The sequence below is a fragment of the Tachypleus tridentatus genome, chromosome 2, assembly GCF_004210375.1.
Source record: "Tachypleus tridentatus isolate NWPU-2018 chromosome 2, ASM421037v1, whole genome shotgun sequence".
In the NCBI taxonomy this organism is placed as follows: domain Eukaryota; kingdom Metazoa; phylum Arthropoda; class Merostomata; order Xiphosura; family Limulidae; genus Tachypleus; species Tachypleus tridentatus.
In genome coordinates, this window is record NC_134826.1 from 76564573 (window position 1) to 76582775 (window position 18203).

The 18203-nt window shown below is 31.7% G+C and overlaps 1 protein-coding gene across 2 annotated transcripts in view; it reads left to right on the forward strand.

The window, feature by feature from the left end:
* The window catches only part of LOC143244275 (serine/threonine-protein kinase unc-51-like), a 144169-nt gene extending 137151 nt beyond the window's left edge, over nucleotides 1-7018 (forward strand). For both annotated transcript variants that reach the window (XM_076488632.1, XM_076488631.1), the window contains exon 25: nucleotides 3229-7018. In XM_076488632.1, coding sequence (XP_076344747.1) covers nucleotides 3229-3302 — 74 coding nt within the window. In that variant the 3' untranslated portion in view covers nucleotides 3303-7018. The remainder of the gene's footprint in view (nucleotides 1-3228) is intronic.
* Nucleotides 7019-18203: the final 11185 nt, after the last annotated feature.

The following is an 18203-nucleotide window of genomic DNA, read 5'->3' on the forward strand; positions in this document are numbered from 1 at the left end:
AATAAAGAAAAAGAACATGGCCACAAACAGAAGGTCTCCTCCACATAAATAATAATGGCCACTCTGATCCAGTGGAACTGTTGAGGTTTTCAGTCAAATTTAGATTACATTAAGGATTTGATTGATTCTTACCATCCCATGTGCCTCTCCTTACAGGAAATGTTTCTGAAACCTGCTGATACAGCCATGCTTTGGCAGTTTTTTTTGTATAGAAATGACAGGTCATGTAATGGGCAAGTGCATGATGGGGTGGCATTGCTGTTTGATAAGCATATGCCCACTCTGTTCTTGCCACTTGATACACCCTTGGAGGTTGTAACCACCATCTGTGTTTTCTTGGGTCATACCATCAATGTTTGTTCTCTCTACCTGCCTCCTGAAGAGATCTATAATCAGTCAAACCAATGATGCTCTCATTAAGCAGTTACCATCCCCCTTTTTATTACTGGGGTGGTGCTAGTATTGATGGGAGAGGTCGTGCTGTGGAGCATATTCTCTTTGACCACAACCTTTCTCTCCTCAATACTGGTTCTTATACTTATTTTCATGCTCCTAGTTAGACTTTTAGTGCTATAGATCTTTCTTTCTATCTGCTCCCCCTTCACTTTTCACTTTTCTTGGAGAGTTGACAGTAATCCACGGAGCAATGATAGTCTTCCTATCATTTTGAGAGAGACTGGCCGGGGTCGATGCCTTCAGACCCGCGTGCCTCAACGGAAGTTGGACCAGGCTAACTGGCCTTCTTTCACCTCTCTCTCAGAACTTGATCCTGCCATCATGTGTAAGCCATCGATAGACTGTGTGGCAGCAGTAACTGACTGTATTGTCCAGACAGCTACTCAGTGTATTCCTAAAACCTCGATACATCTTAGTATTCTAGTCCTTGGTAGAATTCTGCCTGCCACATGACAAAAAAAGCTCAAAAATGGGCTTGGGATACCTTTTGTAGATATCCCACACTTTTAAACCACACTGCATTTCAGCAGACCAGTGCACATACTTGGCAGGTCAGAAGTCAAAGCCAGAAGGAATCCTGGATTAAATATACCTCTAGCATTTCTTCTACCACCAGTTCCAAAGTCATATGGGATAAAATTTGAAAGGTTAGTGGCCAGGAAGTTTCTGATACCCATAGCATTGCCAATACTCTTGGTGAAAGCTTTTCTCATGCATCTAGTGGTTTTACTTTGTCCCCCATCTCCTTAGCCATCAAAACACAGGCAGAATGATTGCCTCTTTCCTTTCAGGGTGATCGTCTTTATGACGGGAAAGACCAACTTCAGATGACCAATGGTGGTTTTTTAACTTACCTGTTAATCTTCCTGGCAAATTATGATAATTACAGTTTTGCTGCAAAAGTCGTTCACAACTTATATTACTGTAGTTTTTCTCTTACTGCTGTAGACTAGATATAAAGATTGGATTTCATGCTGTTTAGGTTTTAATTCAAAATTTTAACTTTGTCTTGTTTTACTCTGATTAATTTTTACAAATTTTAATACTTTACTTTCAACTTTTTACCAGATATTTGGTGCAGATAGCCTAGTTGCTTTGCACCCTAAAATGCCAAACCCACCCATCCCACCCACGTCTATGTGACACACATTTTCTAGGTATCTTTTCTCCTCTATTTTATCCACCACCTCTTGAAAAGGTATGAAATTAAATGTAAATTACCTACTATAAAATTGTCATTGCTCAAATCATAATTTTTTATTGTCTTCTATTTTATTTAGTTACAGACACAGCATGAAATAGAAAATCAAACCAATCCTGCTATACCCACCTTCTACATCCTTTATTTAAGGACTTGTTAATAATTCTCTTACATTTACTTGTATATTACTAAAAATAAACATTTGAAATCTGATTAGGAGGTTTTAGGGATTATACAAAATATTTTTGAGATGAAGAAAAGTATTCGTAGTCTTAACACGAAAATTACTTTACACATGGGCTGTTCAACACAAACACTGTATTTATTTAAAATACTTCACTAAAAATATTAAATGTGAAAGAATCATAATGTTTACATAAAGATTGCCAATTTCTTGAAAATATATAGTAAAATATACTGTAGTTAAATTAGTAGTATCAAATCTGTAAAGACTTTGGCTGAATACACTGAGGTCACATAGTTTCTCAAATTGACCAAGTACATACATATAGATAGAGTTAATCAGAACAATATTTTATTTGTGGTACATGTAAGCTCTTGTTATTTAACTTTAATGTTGACTGGTGATTTTAAAAGTAGATGAAATATCAATTATAGTTGTATATACTATAAAATTTGTGTTACTTGAGAGTCCTGCGTTTCTTTGGTTAAATGCAATTGTTTGTGTTAAATAATTTCAATATTCTTTGCCTTCTCTGGTGGGATTTGAGGGTTAGATGGAGGTCAGCCTTCTTACCTACAATAAAAATAACTTTCTTTGAATTCTTGTTTATCACTATTATGGTAATCATAAATTTGATTACTGTGTATTGTAGAAAAAATATCACGGGTTCATTGCAGTTTATTTAAACTAGTGTTTTAAGAAATATAATTTGAATTACCTTAGAAGGAAAAAAAAATTAATATGAAGAGTATTAATTAAATTATGTATGTGTGTGTGTGTATATGACAATAATTTGACAACCTGGACCAGTAATATTTATAACTCTAATGCTATCAGGTACATTAATTCTCAACAGGTGATTAGATTAGCACTATAACACAATAATAAACTTAATATAAAACAATTAGAATAAAACTAAAATTAAACAATTATTTACAGTTTACCAGTCCTAGTTGTCATAATGTATAATGTTTGTAGTAATAGCACCCAAAACAAAGAAAAGGAAAAAGTTATAAGTTTAAGAACTTTTAAAGGAAAGTTTTTAGTTCTAGCATCAATTTGTAAATTAAAGGATGGATGTTGGAAGTTTTACCTTTTACTTCTACTTTAAGGTTGTATCAGGCTGTAGACAGCAAAAGGCAGTAGGAATTGAAACACTGTGAGTGTTAGCACTCAACTTCTAACCTGTAACTGATTTTTCCATTACTGCTGGCTAGTTTAGCATCAGTGTCTCGATTTTTCTAATATGTTTGGGTGGTTTGAACACAGACTATCCATTATGACTTAATGTTGACAGCTAGGAGTGGTGATGAAAAATTACTGAAAGTAATGGTTGTATTTAGAACCTTTTTTTAACATTTGTATTTCTGTGCATTTTTCATTACAGATAGAGGTGCAGTGGAACGAAGATTATTTTTGATCCACAGACAAAGCCACATGGATGCTTATGACAGTGTCTGATATCAGCTTATTTTCTCTGACCAGTCAGTTGAACAACTCTTTTTATTTCTATGTCTGAATCCTCAACTAATTCTTCTGATAAGTATCACAAACTCTAATAACATGTAGTGGTGACATTACTGGTCAGTATTTAGGTCTGCTACAGTTTAATGACTCAAGTCAAAGCTGTAGACTCTGAAGCATGGATTACCAAATTAAAGCTGAGTCACAGCAGATGTGCTAGTCATGAATTCTTATTCATTTGTTTTTCATATGAAAGAACAGGGACTTAGGTATTAATGTATAGCAGCATGTTTCAGTGTTTGGTCTTTACACATTCTTACTGTGAAGTTTAATACTAATACAAACAGGTATACAACTGTATCAGTTCATTTTCATAACTCATGTATCAGATATAGGTCAATATATATATATATATATATATCTGCATTGTAAGGACAAATTATAACAAGATAGTATATATGCTCGTGTGTGTGTGTATGATATTTGTGGTTCATTTTAAACAGCAAGTAGGAATTGCATTACTTTTCAGTTGCTTAAGCTTTGATAGTAACATACACAAGTTATAGCATAATGTGAAATAGTCAACTTAAGATACGAGATGTACACTAATTATTAGAAAGTCATGGTGTCACAGAAGTATACGGGTATGTGTGGATTTCTACACACTTGTATATTCTGAAAGTAGTATGTTATTAAATAAATAGCATAGATGAATTTTGTTCTTTTAGATAGGTGACCAATTATTATATAATTTTATGCTGTGTAGTGATAAACGTCCAGATTCTTAGATGAAGGCATTGTTATAGCAATTGGCTTTCACTAGATCTGTTCTCTAATTTTTTTATGTAATGCTTTGATAGCTGTTACCTTTAATGTTGTTTAAGAAAACATAGATATTGTGTTTGCTGATTCAAAATATTGCACAAAAGTTTCTCTTTTTATATTTACCAATATTTAATTATCAGATTTGAAGAAAGTTGCCCTTGAAGTTAAGGAGCATTTTTTAATATGTTGAATTACAAATGGAGCAGATAACATGCTGAGTTAAAAAAGATTGTGTTATACAGAAATGAATTTTTGTTTGTTTGTTTGTCTTGCACAGTAATTAGATTACTAAAATGAAAATTACATTTTGTGCAATATTTTTTATTGGTCCTAAAATCACTGAAGTAACAGTTAAGTCATATTACTTATGGATAATTAAAATTTGAAAAGGACAGAGAATGAAAGCTAAAGCTGGTAAAAGTGTACTTAAAATATGGTAATGTTTTATGTAGGTGTGGTGGTGGTGGAGAGTGTAAGTTTTATGCTTTCATGAGCATGCATATATTGAAATTCTACTTCTTACACTCCTATTATGACCAATTCCCTATGTGAACATTACTGGTTTTTATATTTGTATAGGTTTTGTTTTTAATGAAAAATGTTAACAATAAAGGTAGAATTTGTGCAAACAAGTTGTATAATGTTAAAACAAGTCTAATGAGACTTCATGTTTACACAGAATTATGCATTTTTAAAGCAGCTTTTCTAATCAAACTGCAGTTATGCATATTAGCTGTTTTTATAAGAATGTAGATTAACAACTAATAAACCAATACTGATTTTGAAAAGAATCACTATGAACAATGTTCCCCCATATTACTTGTGATAATTAAAAGTGTGTTGTATACGTCAATACATGATTGTTGTAAACAAAAATGAATACATGCAACAACACACAGAGTGGATACAAAGAATAAAACCAAACCAATTACCACCTTGAATACACTGAATGCAGAAGATTGGCACTTGTGTATTATGTAAACTTCATGTTTGAAAAGTCTACTGCAAGGTTTGGGCCAACATGTTGAAAGTTAAACTTCTAAGTAACTTCTTTTGTAATTCACCCCTGCTGGTACAGCAGTAAGTCCACAGATTTACAATGCTAAAATCATTGGTTCAGCAGATAGCCCGATGTGGCTTTACTATAACAAAACACACACACACACACTTTTGTAACTAGGACTCAGGAACTCTCCTAGAAATAACTTTTTTATTGTAAACATAAACTTTGGTGTTTCTTTCTACTTTACTTTTTTGTCAATATAAGAGTACATTAATACATTGGACCTTTTATTTTAAAAAAGTAGCCTAAAGGCTTATGATTGACTTTGTTTAAGAGTGGAGTACTGTCTATCTAAAACTTTTAACTATTCTAAATATCTTTGAGTTTAATGAAGTGCAGCAACAGCTTAAAAATGTGTTAGCTGTGCTTATGCCAACTTTCTTTAGTAATGGATAACCATTACTAGTTCACTAGTTTTGTTTCTGTCCTTGTCAATTCATATTTTGTCTGATGTTGAATTATTGTGAAATGAAAAATAGAGGCCATTTTTCAGTATTTCATAGTGATGAATTTTGCTTAAACTTTCATGTGTATGTATAGATTGATTGAATTATAAACTGCATAGTGGACTTCAGTATTCACGAGGAATTTGAATGTAACTAGTGTCAGTAGCAGATGTTGAAATTCTTGAGCTTTTATGAAAGTTATTGAAATTCTTATCTGGCTTAAAAATATTGCACTTGCAATTTTCATTGGTACTTTGATAAATATCGATTTGTCACTGCCTTACAGTGACTAAAGGTAGCTTAAATTTTCTAATGATTATTTTGAGTGTGTATAAATTTTGTTTAACAGTACTTGTTTCTGTTAGGTAACAAATTCCATAATCTATGTTCATGTTTCAAAACTTTTTATCCTTTGTGTTTGATAAACGTATTGTTTTTATATACTATTCTGTGTAAAACATTGTATTGTAGAATAATTTTACATTTTATTTAAATTTCTGTAGCTTTATTTTAAGAAAAAATAAATTTATTAAATGTGTTCAATATACATAAGAGATTTTTTATGGGATTATCATCAATTACAGTCCAAATATTAATTTTACTCTGTTAAAAAAATCTTGAATGTTTTTTGTCTCTTATTAGTAAAAACAATAAGAAATGAAAAGAAGAGTATTATTTAAAGTTGGAAGTTTGTGTATGTGTAAATACAGTCAATGTCTACTGAATAAATGGAGACACAACTTTGGTCTTTTTAGCAGTATTTATGTGTAATATTGAATCATTGTGGATGCTGAGTGTTAAGTAAGTATTTTTATCATTTGCTTGGCTGAAATTTACATACAGAATAACTAGGATAAACTATATACATATGATGATAAAATATGAATTGATAACTAAGCCTAAGTTAGGCTGTATATAACTGTAGTTGTGGGCATTGTAATATCTAATGCTTTTTGCATAAAATTATATACATATTTAAGTATTAGTTTTGGCTAATGTTACTTTAGATGTTAAACATTACACTAGGAGCTACATAGAGAATGCACATAGGAATTAATATAAATGCAACTGATGTTTTTTGTTATTCTATTTTTGGGTCATAGTTTGTATAATACATGCTTCTAATAATCAAATGATGTTGGAATTACCCAAATTCACAACATTTGATAAGCTTGCTTTGTTTTGTGTTTCACTGAGAGTTCTGTTTTAATTTGTGAAGAATTTAAAATGGGAAACTATCTTTTTTTTTAATAACATTGATAAACATGAATTTCCACTTGTCATATTGTGTCAGTCATATATAAACAGTTGTGTATTTCTGGGTCCAGATGTTTTCATATAACATTGCTGTCTCAATAAAATGATTTTTTTTTATTTAATACAGGAGGCTTTCTTGTTTCAACTACACAGTATATTTTGTCAAATATTTTCCCTTTTAAGTCATTCTGTTGTAACCTTGCACCTAATGTGTTTTAATATTCAGTTAAGAAGCTGTCAAACTAATGACATTTACAGCTAATTATTTGTTTTATATTTAAATAATATAGTGGACTTCATCATGGTGAACTCTATTAAAAACAATTCTGGAAAGTTGAAAGAATGGTACTTACTATGTGTTGTGCTTACTAGCATAAAGCCTTTCTGGACTGCATTTATGAATGTTGGTGGCATTATTTTTACAGTATGTTGCTTTTACATTCTAACAGAGAGCTTTCCTGGAAATCAGTTCTGGTAAACTGGAAGTGTGTGTTAATACATGTACTATAGTAGGAAAGATTTCCTGGAATTTCATTCTAGAAAACTAAAGTTAATATAATTCATTAGCAGTTAGAGATAAAACTTTTCTGGAATGCAGACTGATAAATGAGCAAATGTGATTATTTTAAATACAAGTTTCACAGTCATTATCCTTTGACAAAACAACTTAGATATATAATTTATTGTTATCTAGAATTTTTTAATTCAGTTCATTTTACAAAGCACTTTACATTTTTTTTTATATTTCTGGTTTTCAAATTTGTTTTGCATTAACATGCGGAATATTTTTTATTTTTTTCTGTTATTACAAATATATTTTACACATTTTTACATGTGTTGTGATAAATGTCTTAGTTTATTTTCTGTTGAAAGTTCATGCCCCTTTCAGAACTAACGGATGTTTATTCATTTATTCTGAAGTTTGTTTTTTCTTTATATTTTAATACCTTAATTTTGGTTATTATTGCAACTCAAGTACATGTTAAAATAATTGCAAACAGTGGCTATTGGGATATTAAGGCTGTCTTTTAATGCTAAGTAAAATTTGACTAAATTAAATAGTATCTAAGAATCTAGATATATTTAAAGTCATTTCCATTCTATAAAATACCGCTTTGGTGAAAACTGTACTATTCACATTTGCTACCACAAGCATTCTTACTGTATGCTTATGAGATTGTAAATTGATACAACTGTTGTGCAGTTTAGTGTTTATAAACATTTCATACCAATGTTTATTTTTAGAACATGGAGAAGTACTGCATAGGTTTTGACTATAACATTTAGCAAAATAATTTTTTGGGGAAATACGGTTATTTTGTAATGTTTGAATATAACAAACATCATAACAGACTTGTTAAAAAGTTGGTCTGGAGTTTCAGATTATTCCAATTAAAGAGAAAGCTTAGATACACATTTTAAAACAATTTATTTGGTATTACAGAATTTTGCTTGAAATGTGTACAAGTTTTCTATTCTTATGTTTATATTCATGGTATATAACTAGGCTGCTCAATTATAGACAGTTTGAAGGTGTTTATCTCTAAAGGGTCCAGTTAACACCACAGAACCACTGGGCAATATAATCAATTGCAAGTTGCATCACAGTTATAAATAGATCAATTGAAACTATAGAACCACTGCACAATATGGAACACACTGTTAGATGTGTCATGGCTCTCTTTACCATCCTCTCAGAAAACACTTAACTATTAGTTAACAGTAAGTTTATTTTTTTCTTCATTGTCTTCAGTTATCACTTCTCTTGGGCTTAAAGCTGTAGAGTTTGTAATTTCCTGGAAATCTTTGATATATTTTGAAATAAAACATTGGTTGTTGAGGTAGTCATTAACTAGTTTTTAGCTTTAAAAACCATTGCCAAAAAAATGCTCAAATAGACTTGAGATATTTAATGGCCATTTCTTGTGTTGTGTATGAAAACATTTCTCTAAAAGAAGAAAAGTTGTATTTCTAAAGCACTAGTGTTCTTTATTTTTTCTGTGATCTAAAGTCAATGTAGAAATGTAGTATTTATAACGTTTTTGTCTTATGTGCTCTTAAAATAGTGATTTGCACTTGCTGAAGAAGTACTTACCCTAACAGTAAGAGAATATATTAGAAGGAAGAAGGATTTGGTTGTTTGTTTGGTAAAATTGAAAATTTGTTTGGTCATTTATCCAACATGACACCATTTTCAAAAAACAATGTAATGAGAAAAATGTTATTTTTTCACAATATTATTTAACATCTTTGCACTATCTGTATTCTGATACTACAATTTTGAAGAGTACATGTTGTTGAAGTGACTTTGATTTTTCATTAATTAAGAAATACTGGTTAGAATATATGAAGACAGAGATATAATTATTAAAAAACAACCCTTTTTATATAGTTTGGATATAATTTGTAAACAATATTCCCTTGCAGATTGGTTAGTAAATTCTCTGATAGATTGTTTAGGCAGAGTATTCATGATGAAACTTTGTAGAATGGATGGTAACTGTCTGTTGTGAAGACACAAGTGTAGAGGATGATGTTTTGAAAGTCTGCATTTTTTCTTAAGGCAGAAAACCTTCGAAACGTTGTCCTCTATACTTGTGTATCCACAACAGGCAGTTGCCATTCATTCTACAAAGTTTCATCATGGTTAGTAAATATTTAAAGAAACAACCATTACAAACTGATATAGTAGGTATTATGATATAACTCTTAAAGGAGAAACCCTTGAAATTGCATATCTTTGCAAAAATGTTGTAGAAAACGTAATTATCAAGTGAAAATCTTGTTGGCTTGCTTTATTGGAAGTTTCCTAATAAAGAACCAAATCATAGTTACTATAGATACTGCATTTGTGATAAATTGTAAGGTCATGTAATTAGAATGCTACTACTTTATTATTATTTATAAGTTTATCATTTTACAAACTCCACATATTATTCAATGGGAAAAGTTTTGATTACTGAGTTTGTTGTAAATAGTGTAAATATTGATGAGAGTTCTGTAGTTTCTGTGTCATATTTGGTGTTGTGTGCAAGTTTACCAAGTGAATGTAATCTCCTTGGATAAGGTGTATATAGTGATAAGTACTGCATTGTCTATCAGTAATAGCTGTGTAATTTGTTTGTATGTATGTTTGTGATTTAACATCATATACCTATCAAAAGAATGAACAAATAAACTGTACACTTTCTCTGTTCGTAGTTTAATAAAGAAAACACGCTAATAAAGTTTTTGTCATTTGCCTTGTATAATCCAAACAGGATGTTTGTTGTTCTTGTCCAAGTGGGTGGCTGTCAGATTAATACCACCCTTTTTACTAGTGATCACATTGGTCCCAAATATTAAGATTTATCAACATAACTATATAAAGCGTACTTTAACAAAAGTTACCTAAATAGAGCTCTCTCTTTATATTTGAAAAAAGACCGACACAAGGAGAAAAATTACCAAGCTTAACACGTGTGAAGAACCTCGTGAAAAGTGTGTATGAGATAGATTTGGTAGTTTTTGAATGGTTTCTTTTATGGAGCTAATTTTAGGTTAGCTGTTGTGTAACATTCAAAATATCGTTGTTACTGTATAAACTAGTACATGATTACAAAAGCCCTATCGTTATGGGTTAACCAAATTTCGTAAGGAATATTTCCTGAGGCCAGTACTAATGTTGGAACTACTATTTTCATTTTCGACGTTACACAATAGAATTACATGATTATGTACTATTGCCAGATGATACAGTTTCCATTTAACAACTTTACACTTTAGATGTGTTTGCAGATCTTGTTACTCTTTTTAAGGGTTCTGCAATCATAAAGATTGTTGTAGTTTACCTTCTAAAAAATGCTGTGTATTTGGGCTTCATATCTTTTGAAAATTTTACTGTGAAAATAACTGCTTCAAAAAAGTAATATTACTCTGTTAGATGATCAGGATTTCACCAAACGTTTTAATGCTAATCATATCACCAATAGCAGGGAGCATGTTCATATAGTGATGTGTGTCGTTCTTATAAAATGTGATAAGCTCACTGTATAACTGTTGTGGCAACAATGACAGGACAAAACGTAAATACAGAATTGCAAAAATTGAGATACTTAACAAAGATGACTACAAAGACAAGCTAATTTCATTAACTAGGTACACGTGTACAACAATTTTGATAAATATCGTGAAATGTAAGTGACGAAGCATGTTAAATTACGTTACAGTCTAAAGAAGATATAATATGAGTGATCTATGTGAAAAATTTTATGTCAGTCAGTGGTTATTATCCCATGTTTATTGGTATACTGCCCTGATTTGGATCTTGCGATCTAAGTGAGATGAGTGGTGTTTTGAGAATAGTGGGAGGTTCGATCAAGAAATATATTACGGAATAAATCTGAATTTCTTGATTTGGACTAAGTCATTAAAATGAAATAGATTGGACCCAAAGTAAAACGTGAAGCCGTCTTTATTTTATTTTTCTAAACGCATTCTAAATGAGTGTTTTACAGTAAAAATCTCCGTGAAGGACAAAAAATGTTCCAGTTCATCAAATACAGCATTGTGGTGTTCTTGATTCATAGGAATAATGGCACACAAGATTTGGTTAAATGGAATGTTAACATGAGAATAAGTGCAGAGAAGGAAGAAACCAATAAGATTGCTAACACATTGTTTGTTCAGTGTTTCACATACAGTTGTGTTATATGACTTCCAGGTTGAGAAGGTGAAATTAGAGTAAAATAAAACAATGTAAAGACTTGGTTACCTTATCAGGAATAGTGATGGATAAAAAATTAACACACACACACAAAACCTCAGTAAGTATTACTCCTTGAGGTAAGAAAGGAGACTTCTGAAAGGTTAAAATTTTCGTTTTTAATGTATCAAGTATTGCAAGAACAAAGCACGTTCTCTGCAGCTGACCAGTAAGAAAACACGAAAATATATAATTATCAGTTTCTTGCGACAGTTCCTCCTTGCATAACATCAAATAAGACAATGGAAATGTTCCATAAAGCAGTACACAAGTTTCGTGATCAGTCAAGCTATAATATGTAACTCTTCAGGTTATAATTTATCAATAAGACCTCAAATAGATCTGGAGAGTTGCAAAAATAATGCTTTACACATCTATCCTGCCAACACAACTAAATGTAATTTTCATTGTATATTATGTAAATAATGAGGCTTTAAAAAATGTGTTCGTTTTAAACTGGCAGAATAATTCTGAAATGTATTTTATTAAGCATATTAATATCACATTTGTGTGTTTTAATAACTACATGCCATGATATGACAGCATTTCATTTAAACACTGCGCATATGGATACGATCATAGTTCTGTTGGCTTTAACAGTATATTTATACATTTCTAATGTAATTCTGTTAAAGTAGAACACCAATCGAGGGAAAGATAAAGGTATAAGCGCTTGGATCAAATAAAGTTTTACCTTACAGTATCATAGAAAACAAGTGTTTTGTTTTAACTTGTTCCTTTTGCAGGATACGAGTTCCTAATTGTTTCAATGCTATATTGATATTATATAATGTTATAATAATAAACTAATTTTGAGGTAAGAGACTTGTGGCATCTCACTTCATCATGAAACCAATATACCTAATATGAGGAGCAAAATGGTAATTACAGTGTTTTCTATGGTATTCCACAAAACAAGTATTGACCAAGGATACCTGGTCATTATTAGTAACAAAGTTGAATGAGTATTTTTCTCTAAACATTCATTAATAGTAGCAATAATATATATATATATAACTTATGAATTTATAGTAAACCACTTTATAAATAGGATGTGTATACAATTTCTTTTTAATTTCGCACAAAGCTATTCGACGGCTATTTGCACTAGCCGTCCCTAATTTAGTTACTCTTTTACCAACGAATATAATGTGATGGTCAATCCCCATTGGTGGTGGATAGTGATGACTAGCTGCCTTCACTCTAGTCTTACACTGCTAAATTAAGGACGGCTAGCGCAGATAACCCTCGTGTATTGTTTGTTTTGAATTTTGCACAAAGCTACTCAAGGGCTATCTGTCCTTAATTTTGCAGTGTAAGACTAGAGGGAAGGCAGCTAGTCATCACCACCCACTGCCAACTCTTGGGCTACTCTTTTACCAACAAATAGTGGGATTGACCGTCACATTATAACGTCCTCACGGCTGAAAGGGCGAGCATGTTTGCCGCGACAGGGATGCGAACCCGAGACCCTCAGATTATGAGTCACACGCCTTAACATGCTTGGCCCTGCTGGACACAACCCTTGTGTAGCTTTGCACAAAATTCAAAAACAAACAAAACAATCCTTCATCCCCTTAGTTACAAGATGTTTGTAAATAATCAATGTTTTCGGTTAATTTTATCGTTGTTTTTGCTTCACGAGATTAGAACATTATTTTAATATTGTATTCTCTAATGTATCAAATTATCGTTATTTTCTCTTGCCAGATGATGATCTAACTGGAAAGTCGAATCGTTGCACGGTCATATTTATATGTGTGTGTATTTCTATGTAATAAAATTGTACAAGTTAAGAACAATGAAGTACGATGTTTTCATGTGATAACAGTAGTTAAGCAGTGCTTGCATCAAGCACTCAAACTCCACCCCCATGGCCATTTCTGGCTACGCCCCTTGAAGCATATGGTACACCGAAAAAACAAGATTTAACCTTAGAATTACTTATAACTTTTTATGGACCAAACTGCGTGTGAACTCGTTACTTTTTTGGTTACAGAGTACCTAATAACTTGAGTGATAGAAAACATACAAGTCGTACAATCACTGTTACATTTAACTCTGCTAATTGCTATGAAAGTGTTTTAGGTAGTTTATACCCTCCCTTCTGAAGTGACATCTGGAGGACATCATTGGAGAGCTTGTGGAGCCCTGTCTCTTCTTTGAATACCACCCTGTTTCTAAATAAAACTTTTTGGTGTTATTTATGATTGTGTTACAGGTAGATCTCGAGTTCAGTTGGAAGTAACCAAGTTGAGCTGGTGATGAACAATAAACCCACTTGAAGTAAAAATGTATATCAGGATGGCTGGTATGGGTATTAACACTTTTACAAATAAAACGGAGAACAACGTTTCGACCTTCTTAAGTCATCTTAAGTAAGAAGGTCGAAACGTTGTTCTCTGCTTTATTAGTTAAAGCGTTAATACCCATACAAGGCTTCCTGAGATACAAGTTGAGCTGGGTAGGTCATACTTACAGGTGCTATGAAGGCTGTTGCTCTTACTTTCCACTTTCCTGGTGATTTGTACAAACCTACCACATATAACTTCATTACCCTGATCAAGGTTTCAATGCATCATACCCCCAAGTGATGCTTCATTGTGAACATTAATGTTCTCACTGTCTGCTGCTACCACTACAGAGTGTGGATTTCTGTGCAATTGATCATCAGTGAAGATACTCACAGAAACCCCTCTAACAAGCCTTGGATTTAGCTTGGATGAATGCTCAGTTCCTTATTTATCAGATTGAAATATCGATGTGACTTGCCCAAAACTGTCAAACAGTTGCATCTTCAAAAGATACTTATTAGTTTTAAATGCTTAACCATTCAGGTACAAAATAAGACACTGTATCACATATTATTGAGGCCAGTGAATCCAGGCACTTGGTTTTCTTTTCGGTGAATCATATAATAGCTAACAACAGCCACATTTTTTTTTACATGATATACTGTAAAAAATGGACTGTTTACTAAATTTAGTTTTGGGTACAAATTTGGCTCTGTTTTTGTATTATAGTTTGCCCCAGGAGATTCAGATTTTGACAGACTTACAGGCTCTAGAATCTTAGTACACTTCTCATTTTACCTCAGACTTGAATTTAAGTATCCTACACCTTTAGTGTAATTTAAAGTTTTTCTTGTATTATAGGAGGCTGAATATTGAGGGAGTTAAGAGTTTGTTTATCTCAACTTATAGATTAAGCATTTAGATTGTTTACAAAACTTTAACCTGCTGAGCTATTTTTCATCAGGGTTTTACTTGCTTTGTTTAACTTACAAGAAGAGACATATTAAACTGTGTAGAGAAATTAATAAACATTTTAAACATATTTTCATTAGTTCTACTCATCTACTAGTCACACTTCTCTTACTGTTTTATATTGTGTTAAGAAATGACACTTTGCAATGATGTGAATGCACTCCTACCATATTAAACTTTCTACTCTGAGAAGTATCATGGTCCAATCTATGAAAGATCTGCATAACAATGAGAGGTGTCTTTGGTAAGAAAGTGTAGATCATTCCCCTGATATTTAAGGGAGGGGTGAAGACTTGGATCACTTACTAAGAACGTAAGCAAGGAACATGGATAACTATTAATAGTGAATACACTCTTATACACGATCAAAAGAGAAAATTGATTGACTTGCTTAAGCACCTTATTGTTTAAAAACTGAAAATAATAAAAAAATATACAATAACTGAAAAAACTCTACATATCAACTAAGGGAGAACTAATGCACAGTATATTGCCATTAGGAAAAAAATATGAAAAGAATCAAATAAAGCATAAAATGTTAAACAATTCAATAAACCTTATGATGAATGTTACTGATTAAGAATCTTTTACATCAATCATTTTAAGACCTTGGTTTTATCTGCTGTTACAGCTAAGACTTAACTAATTATTGTCCAATTCACTTGCATAACTTCATAAAAGAGTTGTCACACATCATTGTAAAAAATAAAATCACTGAGACGAAAAGAAAGTCATATGAAATACAAACACTTTGTTTGGAAAGGACTAAAATTTTGAGTAAATATAGACCTACACTTTAGGATGGGAAGAAAAGTTCTAAAAAATGAATAAATCATTTTATATGCAAAAACGAGCCGTTTTTGCATATAAATTTCTCAACAAGTGGGTTTCTCGACATCACTGAATAAATCATTTTATTAGGTAATACCTCTTGGAGCTGCACAGAAATCAAAGTTTAAATATAAAAAGTTTCTTACAAATTACACTAAATGAATGTAACAAAAATATAGAATTGCAATTATAAAATATTGTTCAATGAAATATTTGTTGGAATAGAATTAGAATTAATATGTTTACTTAAATTTAGAAACTTGTTCTACCAGTTTTTCATTCCACAGTAGAAAGCTTCTCACCAGCCACAAAAATGGTTATCCAGAATGAAGTCAGTAGTGTTTTTCAGCTTCGTGACCTTAACCCTATCGACACAGGTCAAAGACCATGTAATCACGTTTGCAGACTCCTAATCAAAATTTTATTGATCAACTATCTTATGAATGTATGTCAGTAAGCTTAATATTAAACTGTAGGTTATAAGTCAAATTTTAGCATTATACTCGAGTTTATTTCTAAATTTATAATACTTAAAACAATCTTAGATATCTATTCTTGTGAATTTGAATTGGTTCTGCATTCAAATTAGATGTTTGCATTATTAAAATATAGTATTTATAGTTTTGCATGAATTAGGAACTCAAATTACTGATATTGACAAGCTAGAATATAAAATACAAACCTCCTGTCTTTTCTGTTTGCTGATATATCACTCATGTACTGAATCAAACACAGTGGCTCCACTCTTCATTTTTGGAAATGTTTCCTTATTTACAATTACTCTTCCTATGATATGTGAATAACCAATTGAAAATTCAGAATGTCCCCTAGTGGCTTTTTCAGCCAACTTGAAGTGTTATGTTGTCATTTCCTTCTTTCAAAACAAGACTTCAAGAAGGTAGGTTCGAGTTTTCAGTTTGCTTTTGCTTTATTAATTTAGTGCAAAACTACACGAGGGCTATCTCTACTAGCTGTCCCTAACTGCCACCCACAGCCAACTCTTGGACTACTCTTTTTACCAACGAATAGTGGGATTTGCCGTCACAATATTACGTCCCCACGGCTAAAAGGGCAAGCATGTTTGGTGTGATGGAGATTTGAACCCGCAACCTCCCGATTTTGAGTCGAGCACCCTAACTATCTGGCCATGTTGGGCTTTTAGTTTGCTTGAAATTTCTTATGCTTTTTTTTTCTTCAGAATCAAATACAGCTGAGTTACTAAGCTTGATAAATTATAGAGGAATCCTATGGTATCAGCAAATTATTTATGATTTTTGGTTATTTGAAATGTATATATAAAACCTAAAAAACTTATTTCACATCTTCCACAGCTGAATAAAGGCTTAAGCTTCAGCAAGCAGCAAACTAGTATTAAGGTCTTCATACTACAAGATATCTAGCCCAGCATGGACAGGTGATTAAGGCACATGACTTGTAATCTGAGGTTCACAGGTTTGAATCTCAGTCACACCAAATATGCTCGCCCTTTCAGCTGTGGGGGCATTATAAAGTTATAGTTAATCCCACTATTTGTTGGTAAAAGAGTATCCTAAGAGTTGGAGGCAGGTGGTGATGACTAGCTGTCTTTTTTTTTAGCTTTACACTGCTTTGCACAAAATTCAAAAAATAAAACAAACCACAAATTTGCTATATTTATTTACTGTTTTAAGAAAAATAAGTTTAAGAATTTATTTGTAATTAGTAATAATGTATATACACATAAAATGTATTATACGTGAACTATGACTGTATTTTACAAAATACTATTACTAGTCACTAAAACACAGCCAAGACAGGTTATGTAAATATCAGATTTACATATACTGAATATTGTACCTCGAGTGCATGTGCACCGCGTTATTGTAATTCCTGTGATATTAATCAGAAATGGCTCATAATGTTATGAGATTTAAGCTATTTAGACTAAACATTTATGTTTATTTCCTAATTTTTATGGCAATTACAAGATAGGTCAAATCTACTGAACATATACAGAGATCCTGATTTGACAGTGAAAATAAAAGATATAAAGTTTTTCTTCAAAAGCATTTAATAAATATTTGGAGCTCATAAAGATTTCAAATGTGAAATTTGAAAATGTTCTGATGCATGAAAGTATTTTTTAGTTTTATTTCCTAATTTTTAAGGTGTTATTGTTTAAATTGTACAGAGGGACAACAGTGGAACAAAAAATTTTCCTGAAAAAAAAGTTTCATAATTAGTAAAGTCTGCTGTGTTTAACAATTTTAAATTATTGTATACTTTTAAGCATTGTTTTAACTGAATGTTTAATATCTGTACACAAGGCTTATGTTCATACGGAATTTTAGAGATTTCAGCAGTTTAAAACCAGCTAGAACAACTTCAACTATAACTTAATGTTGACCCTTCTATTCTGAAATACATGGCAATTATCCAAAAAATGTGCAATGCAATCACTCCACTTACATGAGAGGACAAGAAGAA